This window comes from Macadamia integrifolia, unplaced genomic scaffold, assembly GCF_013358625.1.
Source record: "Macadamia integrifolia cultivar HAES 741 unplaced genomic scaffold, SCU_Mint_v3 scaffold2730, whole genome shotgun sequence".
Lineage (NCBI taxonomy): Eukaryota > Viridiplantae > Streptophyta > Magnoliopsida > Proteales > Proteaceae > Macadamia > Macadamia integrifolia.
In genome coordinates this window covers 6,526-16,417 of record NW_024868920.1, presented here as the reverse complement: position 1 = coordinate 16,417, position 9,892 = coordinate 6,526, and the positions used below count along the sequence as shown (strand labels likewise).

Below are 9,892 nucleotides of genomic sequence, written 5' to 3'. Positions count from 1 at the left end.
TAGATACTTAGGTAGAGCCCAAAGACTATAATTCACATATAAATTTTCAGTCCAAATAAATTTTGTTGGGGACAAAATAGATGTTTAAAAATTTAGGATTATGGAAAAGTGCATTTTGCAATCATGCATGAAAATACATGAAAATATGCTAATACACTAGAGGATATTGGATTAGCTTAGATTATGAAATTTGAGTAGTAATCTAGATAATCTATTGTCTATCCAATAATCAGAATTGTCAGTTATCTTCATATTAACCACTTTGATAAACTTATTCACATCAAGTGCTCAATGAAATTTTCTCATATAGATCACCCAAATTATCTAATTTTTAATATAGAAATTGCAGATAAGATTCCTACAATCCTCCATCAAGGACTTTTTCCCACATGCCTTCCCCACTAGAACTACAGTCCAATGGGACTTTAGTCTATTGATCAAATTCATTGGACTTGTTATTCCTATGGTCACCTATTTTATGTATTGAATTTTAAATACATTTCATTTCACTAATGTTGTGGCTCATCATGTTGCTAAATGGGCTCTGTCTTACTCGAGTGAGGGTTTTTGGATTCTTCCTCTCCCTAGAGAGATGTTGAATCTTGTTTTGGTGTTTTCGCGCCCTTTTTTTGAATAAAAGTTCACATTTGCACAAAAAAAAAGAAGATAGAAACTAATTTTATGCAAAAAAAAAAAAAAATTAAAATTATTTTAAGGAAAAAAGAACTTTGTCCATATAGTGTTCTCCACATTAGACAATTAAGTGTGAGAAAACCTAATTACCCAATGCATAGGATATTTCACATGTGTGGGTATAGGAACGCTAGATGGACAGATTCCCATGCCCTTATTTAACATGTGACATTAGATGTACTACACACTTTGATATTAGATGATATTAGATGTACTAACCCGAATATGGACATTTTATCTATAATATAAAGTTTTTTTCTTTTCTCATAAAAAAAAAAATAGCATGTGACAATGTGACATGTATATCAAGTTATTAAATAATTTCACATGAAAAACCATATCCATCAGAAAAAGGGGGAAAAAAAAAACATATTCTCATTTTTAAAATTTTATCTGATAATGCTATTGCACGGGTAGGTCACGGAAGCAAGATTGACATTAGCATTTTCGAGCCAGGGATCCATTCTATGGCTTTTGAAGCATTTATTCTCATGTGACCGTCTACAAAGAGAGAGAGCGAGAGAAAGAGGGAGGTAGGTATGGGGAGTTCATCGGAGGATTTCTCGGTGGTGGTATTGGCCTCAGATCTGGGCGTTGACGCTCGACCGTTCCTATTAGCATCAGATGGAGACGGTGAAAATTGGCATGACTGCCCTGCCTACCTTTCCGATGAAGACTTCTCCGACCTCGACGCCTTGCAGGCCTTCCGTGTCGAAGGTACCGATAACTACGGCAATCGTATCTTCCGCATCGTCGGCAAGTACTTCCCAGGTTCTTCTCTCTCCCCTTTCTCTGTTTCTTCCTTTTTATGTCATCTTTTTATCTCTCTGGTTCTTCCCAAAAGGAAAGTGATTTAGTACAGATTTGGCTTAATTAGGTTTTCAGTGAGCATAACTGCTAAAAACTTTCATTTTCCCCAAAGATTAAATTTTGGTTTAAGAAATTAATTCTTTTCAATGGATTTTGGGCATTCTGTGTGTTCCCTTAGGAGTTTTTATATTCTTTTTGGGTTTCCAGGCTTCAAGGGAAAAACTCCTACTTTGTATATCTGATTACATGTACAGGGAAGGGAAGGGAAGAGAAGTTGGATGCCAAAGCTTCCTTTTTTCCATTCTTAGTAATTTTAATTTGGAGGTGGAATGAGGGGAGGAGTTTGGTACCTATTTTACCTAATCGGCTTATCAAATAGTGTCATTAGTGTGCCGGAAATAGGTTTATTGTTTACTGTTCAATGGGTTTAGGAGATTCCATGTGCTTAAGTAGGTGTCTTTAAGTTCTTATTAAGTTTTCATGCCTCAAGGAGAACTACTACTACTCTGTATATCTTTTTATTTGTAGAGGGAAGAGAAGATGGACGCAATACTTGTTTGTTTTCCTAGTAATTTCATTTATATCAAAACTTGTTGGCTGAATTTGTTAGGGAAAAAAATTGATTGGTTTGGTTGAAAGAACGCCTAGATGAAATTACTTGCTTGTTTCATGATACCCAGCTCCAGTTGTAAGTTGCGATCGACTTAAGAAGTATGTATTCAGTAAGATTTTCTCTGAGTTGCCAGAAGGGCCATTCTGCATTGTTTATATGCACAGCACAGTACAGAAGGAGGACAACTCTCCTGGAATGACTGTATTGAGGTGGATTTATGAGGACCTCCCTTCTGAATACAAGGACAGGCTCAATATTGTGTATTTTGTGCATCCTGGTCTTCGGTCGAGGCTTGTTTTGGCCACTCTTGGCAGGCTCTTTTTAAGTGGAGGGTGAGTGCTAGCTTGATATTTTGGAACAGTAAATAACTACAAACCTAATTCAAGATTATTTTAATTATAGTTAATATATGTTGATGATTTTTTTGTGTATTAGGTTACATTTTCATATGAACATATTTTTTGCTCTATGTTTGTAGCTTGTACTGGAAGATCAAGTACATTAGCCGCCTTCAATATCTCTGGGATGATATAAAGAAAGGAGAGGTTGAGATTCCTGATTTTGTGAGAGATCATGATAATATTCTTGAACATAGACCACTTACAGATTATGGAATTGAGCCAGATCCTCTCCATCTAAGTGAGATTCCATCAATGGGGTACTCATTCGGGAGGTGCGAAGGGAGATGGGCATCTAGGGAGTATATGACCTAGAGTCACTGTCTTTTAGAAGCTAAAATCTGTACAAAACAAGGCTTAAATTATGAATTTGGTTGGATAAGACCTATACATATGAAAATTTTCTTGTAGGTAAAGTTGATATATTAAAGATGTGGTCATCTCTTCTAGTTTTTCTTAACATTGTCATATTTGCTAAGATGGAGAAAGGGAAAATACAAATAAAATATGATACACTTTTTTACTCCTTTATTTGGTAGATGTGCAATTCAGTCACACTTTCTTGGCTTGCACTTTCTTTTTATAGTCTGTTTGGAACATGTTGTGGCTTTGCTCTACCTCAATCTGTCTTTTCTTTTTTCCTGCATGGTTCCTTTATAAAATTTGAATTTGTTGGTGTATGAATGGTGTTCCATAGAAAATGTGTCTTTTTTTTTTGGTAGTATATGTGGTCTACTCTAATTTACAGCAAGTACACAAATTTTGAGAGGGTTCTCTTAGAAAGCATTGTAGAGGACCTCATCGATGAGGTGCAATTGGAGGGGCAATGAGGTCATTTCATGTGAGTGAGGAGATAGAGAGAGATGGAGCGAGGGTGCTCGTACTCTACCCTGGCTACTCTAAGGATAATTTTCTATGAATTATTTTGATAAAAGTTTTCTATAAATTCTATTATATTCAATTATGGACTTGTGATTTACTGAAAGATATAACCAATGTTTGATTTAAATATCTTGTAAAATTTGACGAGGTATTATTCTTTTTTTTGGAGTGATAAGATATTATACTTTTGATCATGTTTTTTATATACTAGCAAAAACACAAATGTGGCGAAACATATTTTTTAGTATGTGTTTTGAGTAGACAGAAATGTGCATTTATTATATCTTCACTTATTTTCTGTATTCTGCAATCTAAATTATTTTCAAATTGTCCAACAAGTCTTGTAAATCAAAATTTTATAATATTTTTTTCATAATTCTTGTAAACAATTGAAATGACATAAGATTAGTTTCTAATTAGGAGTCCTGGTATGGTATACAAGGGGGAAAGTATTACCACTGGAGGTCAATTTCTGTGTTTGCCCATTCATCTAGCAATAGTGTTAATTTTGGTAAAGAGTTGAGGATACTATGACACTTTTTTAGATTTCAAAAAAAAAAAAAAAAAAAAAAAAAAAAAAAAAAAATATATATATATATATAGACACATTGAAGGGTTAGAAAAATGTGCTAAATGGATGGCCCTAATTAATCATTTCTTCAATTTTTTTGAGGGTTTTTTTTTCCATTAAGATTTTCTAGAGGAGATTTAATGGAACCTAATGATGGTTCCATTTAGAGATGATTTGTTTAAAGGTTTTAATGTAGTTGTTAGTAGAGTTTCTAGAGATTATATGTGAATTATTTTCGCTTGCTGCATAATGTGGTAGCCATGGAGGTATTTTTAGTCTTGATATCATTGTATAATACTAAACCCTATTAGACTAAAGCGTGTCAACGTGTACTTTTTTGAAAATATAATATTTTAAAAATATTCGTTTTGCAATTGGTTTCCTAAACCAACATTTTTGTAAGTTGCCTTGCTTACCATAGGTAGGGAACTCCTTGATCTCATAATCTGACAAGTAGATTGACCTGTATTGGTTGTTTTCTAATTCTCGTTCTTCAAAGCAGTTTAAGCATTTAAGGCGTCCTACACTCAAGGAATTGATTGTATCTTAATATGATACCTTCCATCCATTGGATTGTCCTAAGGTTTAAATATATGATTCTATCCTTCAAATAAAGTCTACAACCAAGATTTTGGACCAATCCAATCCTTTGATCTAATGCCATCTCCTTAAATCTCGAATTGTATCCTGTTGGTCTATTGGTTTTGGACATCTGTGCTTAGGTGAGTCCAAACCACATTAGAGGGATGGGGCGGTGGGCTACAATGAAATTTTAACCCTTTGAAGCACATAAAGGGAAACCATTGCCAACGGTAAATCACTAAATGGGCAAAAAATTAAGCTTAAAAAACAAATATATTTCATAATTTACATGAAACATCATATCTACACAATTATGTTCAATAACTCGCCAATTCCATTCCCAAAAGGACATCAAACAAACAAACATCTCTATGGAAAGATGTTTAGAGGGATAACCACTGACTTTTTTTTTCCCCTTATCATTAAAAGGAGAGTAACTCCAATATTCTAGCTGTTTGCTTTATATGCTATATTCTTAATTCCTCGCTCCAAAAAATATATCTTGGTTGTGTTTGGTAACGACGTTTCGTGTAAAAAATGGAAATTTCAGGTTCTATATCAAAATGTCGATTTTTTTTTTTTTTTTTGAAACTGGAACGATGGAACTACGAGGCCGTTTGGTAGTGTTCATAAAAAACGTTTCTAGTGTTTTTGAGTGTTAATAGAACCAAAAAACGCAAAAAACCGTTTGGTAATGTAAAGCTCCGTTCCGGTTTTTTTGAAACTCAAAGTACATAAAAAACGAAAAATCTGGGTTTTGACGAAACACCCCGCTCCCTGTTCTGTCGGTGGGTTTCGTTTCAAAATAAATCTATTGAAACAATCGTTCCCGACAGTCCGCGACATAGAGAGGAGAGCAGTGGAGAGAAGCCAAAACCGTCTCAGCTCTCGTTCTTCTTCTTCCTCCAACCTTCGTTCCTGACGGTCGGCGACAGAGAGAGGAGATCAGCGAGGAGAGAAGCCAAAACCCATATCTGAACTTCCGAAAAACCCATCTCAGGCAAGCATTCTTCTCGTTCTTCTTCTTCCTCCAAATGGAGTTTCTGGAATTTCCGCGACAGAGAGAGGAGATCAGCGAGGAGAACCCGCCAGAACCCATATCTGAACTTCCGAAAAACCCATCTCAGGCAAGAAGTGATCTCGTTCTTCATCTTCCTCCAACCTCCGTTCCCGACGGTCGGCGACAGAGAGAGGAGATCAGCGAGGAGAGAAGCCAGAACCCACTTCCCTCCTTCCGAAAAACCCATCTCAGGTCTCCATTCTTCTCGTTCGTCTTCTTCCTCCAACCTTCGTTCCCGACAGTCGGCGAATCCAGCTTGTTCCAAGAGACCTTCCGAAAAACCCATCTTAGGTAACTTTATATTAGATCTCCTTCTTCTCGTTCTTCTTCTTCCTCTAACATTAGTTCCCGACATTCCGCGACAGAGAGAGGAGAGCAGAGAGGAGAGAAGTGCGAACTCAGCTCGTGACCCCTTCCGAACCCAAGATCTCAGGTAACTTTTGCGCCTCTTCTCCTTCTTCTCGTTCTTCTTCTTCATCTCTTCTTTTCTTCTTCTATTCAACCTCTTCTTCTTCTTTATGACAATAAGCACCAAAGTAAAATCAAAATTTTCCAGTATCCATAAAAACCGACTCTCTGAGATAATAACCATAAATTAAATTCACAAACAACTCAATAATACCAAGAGAAAACAAACACAGAAATCCACAGCTATCACTTTTCGTTCCCATAAACTGAGTTTTTATATCAATGTTAATGCAAGACTTCACTAACTGATTGCAGTTGTAGTGTTTGGCCCTTCCAGTTTGAAGGTGTCATGAGAAAGTTTGCCTGGTTTTGTTGGGTACCTGAGGTCTTGTCAATGGAGGCTTTTTAGTGGTCAGGTTGTGCACTTCTAGCAGGGTTTGTCGTTTAGGGAGCTCAGTCTGTCTTTGGAGTTGCCACAACTTTTAGTTTGCTTGACCTACGCAGCCTTCCCCTAAAGCCTTGTTCCTCAATTAATAAATCTAGTGTGCTTTGAATCTATCAACCTTTTGTGAGTGCATGTGTGTTAACTATGCTGGTGGTTTTTTTCCTAGTGAAATGCAAAGTTCTGTTCTAATGTTCTAATGCACAATCTTTTGAGTTACTTCTGTACACCATGCAATCCAAGCATAATATTGCCTTATCCTACTTAACCAGATAGAGTTAACTCAATTACTGTTGTTTGACTCCCAAGGTTGAGTCTGGAGTTTCATAGGATAAAATTTGATAGTTTCCTTAAATTAGGACAAGGGTTGTCCCCAACCTGAGCCAAACCAGCATAGTGATCAATTCATGCTCATTGACTGAATGAACTGAAAGACAATTTTCCATCAATGACAGACTTTAACAAAAAAGAATTGGAAGGGTTAAAATCTCTACTAGTAATGAAAAGTTTGACAATCTAGAATTAATTGTCAGACCAGTAGAACAACATTGAATCCACCCAAAATCTGTGGCTTCTCATGCTTGGACACAACTAAGTTATAAATTTCCTCCACTGATCTCCCACACCAGGGTTGAGTTCCAGTCAACATCTCCACGATGCTGCATCCAAACCCCCATGAATCAGTCTCAAATCCATATCTGAACTTGCCAATGGAATCCCAAGCAGTAGATAAGGAATCCCAAAATCACCCAGCATTGCTTGGTTGTTCTCATTAAGAAGGAAGTTGAAGGTCTTAAGATTTAAAATAAGTGTCCGTTTCGAATGCAATTCTAGAACTCCCTGAGCCAAGTCAATCCCATACCTGTGAACATCAGCATAAATAGAAAGCCAGTTAAGCAGCTCCATATTTACAACTATATGCATATTAAAGGATAGACCATTAGCATATTATTGTTTTGCAAACGCCCCGACTCACTGCAAAACATCAGGCAATAGAAGCTAGCTTCTTTATTATTTTCCTATGCTTGATATCTTTGTTATTTTCCTATAATTGATATCTTTGTTATTTTGCCTATGCTTGATTTCTTTGTTACCTTGCTTGGTTTTATTGGTCTTTCCATTATCTCTCTCCAAGATAATCGTTGTTATTTATTTTTTTAGTGTTCAACCTTTTTTTTTGTCACAGTATGCTAACTTTTACATTAACTTATAATGCCTAGCTATTATGTCTGGAAGTAGTATCCCTGCCATTAAGTGGTCTGAATTTGAGACCACTGTTCTCATTGAAGCAATGAAAGAAGCTGTAAAAAATGGTCACAAATCCGGTAATTCATTTAACAAAACTGGATGGGAGAACATTACAAAGCAATTTCAACAGGCTTTAAATCGTCCAGTTGGGAGAGAACAGTTACGCAATAAGATGAACAAGTTGAAACAAGAGTATCAACAGTTCAAGAGACTGCTTGACACAACTGGATTTGGGTGGAACTCAATGACAAAAGCAGTCACAGTTGATGATGAGTCCGTATGGGATAGGGCAATACAGGTACCCTAGATTTCACTAGCTAGTTGAATTATTTAAAAATTAGATTACAATGAGTAGTACATATACGTGATACAATTACTGCTTATGCAGAAAAATCCAGGTTGGTTGAAATACAAGAAGTATGGACTAAACAATTGGCCAGATTTGAGCATGGTATTTGGGGATGCATATGCTACAGGTAACTTAGGGGTTGATAGTGCTCAAGATTTGGATGGCATCGAAGCTGTTAATACAGTTGATATTGAGCAAGTCTCTCACTCCCCTAGTACCCTGGTGCATATAAGCATTACTGACCCCTTTCATGAGAATACTCATACTCCAACTCAGACCACCACAAAACGAAGTCTTGATAAGACACCTACGGAACGAAGAAAAAAGAGCGCCAATAAGAGAGATAGCCACGTGAAGGATTTGTATGGGAAGTATTTATCCATCAAAATTGATAAAGCATCCAGTACTTCTGTTACATCTCCTGTTCGTGGTGGGGTAGGTGCATCTTGTCCTCGAGATTTCAGTGTGAGTGCATGTGAGGCGGTGATATCCTCCATGCCGGATATATCAAAGGAGATATATTTGAAGGCCACCAGTCATATGTGTACTGATCCTAATTGGAGGGAGTTGTTTGTCTGTGCAGAGCCTACGAAGAGGATTTGGCTTTTAGATGCGTTGGAGTAGTTGATGTTGTGTTTGAATGCTACTTTTGATAATTTTGGATTCGAGACTCTACTTTTGATGTGTGTAATTTTACTTTTGGAGATACATTGCATGATTTGGCTTTTATTTCTTTTGTGTTTTTTTCCTATTATTGATGTGTGTAATGTTGAACATGTGGTTTGGGTTGAGACGATGTGTCAGCTTGTTATGTTTAATAGATATTTGTTTCCAATTGTGTAGTAATTATTTATTTATTGCAGTTATGTCAAATGCATTATGTGAAACTTCTAGTGATGAAGAAGATATGATCATTTACATGGGAATGGAATTACTGAGTGAAGCTGTATATATTCGAGAACCATGTCGGGATAGTGTATTTTCAGGTGCTGTCATGATGCATAAGGTATTGAATGGGCATGCCAATAGATGCTATGAAGAGTTTAGGATGGAACGTCATGTCTTCCTTAACCTATGTGACTATGTTAGACATAGGGGGTGGTTGAAAGATACGACCAACATCCGAGTGGATGAACAACTTGGAATGTTCCTATGGATTGTTGGGAAGGGTTCAAGTAATAGGGACACCCAAAATCATTTCAACCACTCAGGAGAAACAGTTAGTCGAACATTCAATGTTGTCTTGATTGCAATGCAACGCCTGGCTAAGAAGAAAATCAGATCGCCAAACGTCAATATGATACCAATAGAGATTGCACAGAACCCGAAATACTACCCTTTTTTCAAGGTAAATATGTTAATATGATACATGTCTGTAATTAAATATATGAATATTTATATTCTTATATGTACTGGCCATTTAATTGTCAATATATGTCAGCATTGTATTGGCACCATAGATGGTACTCACATCCATGCGGTAGTTCCAAGAGAGGATCAAATTCGATATAGGAATCGGAAGGGGATCACAACTCAAAATGTGATGTGTGCATGTTCATTTGACATGCGATTCACATATGTGTATGCGGGATGGGAAGGTAGTGCAAACGATTGTCGAGTACTTGAACAGGCAAGAAGTGATCCTCGATTGAGTTTTCCTCATCCACCTCCAGGTATTAACTTTATACTAATATATTAGATTTTCATTTGAGTGTATACGTAATAATATATATTATTTTTTGTCTGTAGGAAAGTATTATGTTGTCGACTCTGGGTATGCTAGCCAATCTGGATTTTTGACACCATTTCGAGGTGAGAGATACCATCTACCGGACT

General features: G+C 36.6%; 2 protein-coding genes across 3 annotated transcripts; both read left to right on the top strand.

Moving 5' to 3' along the window:
- Positions 1-1,101: 1,101 nt before the first annotated feature.
- On the top strand, positions 1,102-3,045 carry LOC122067140 (ganglioside-induced differentiation-associated protein 2-like). 2 transcript variants are annotated; one of them, XM_042630986.1, is made up of 3 exons: positions 1,102-1,464; positions 2,250-2,448; positions 2,595-3,045. In XM_042630986.1, the coding sequence occupies exons 1-3, from the start codon at positions 1,233-1,235 to the stop codon at positions 2,827-2,829; spliced, it is 666 nt and encodes a 221-aa protein (XP_042486920.1). In that variant the 5' UTR covers positions 1,102-1,232; the 3' UTR covers positions 2,830-3,045. The 2 variants fall into 2 exon arrangements, with proteins under 2 accessions (XP_042486920.1, XP_042486919.1); XM_042630985.1 differs by having other exon boundaries at positions 1,105-1,464; positions 2,184-2,448.
- Positions 3,046-5,370: 2,325 nt separating this feature from the next.
- LOC122067142 lies at positions 5,371-8,222 on the top strand. Its single transcript, XM_042630988.1, has 3 exons — positions 5,371-5,801; positions 5,975-6,042; positions 7,680-8,222. Exons 1-3 carry the CDS (start codon positions 5,584-5,586, stop codon positions 8,012-8,014), a joined length of 621 nt encoding a protein of 206 aa, XP_042486922.1. The 5' UTR covers positions 5,371-5,583; the 3' UTR covers positions 8,015-8,222.
- The last annotated feature ends 1,670 nt before the right edge of the window (positions 8,223-9,892 follow it).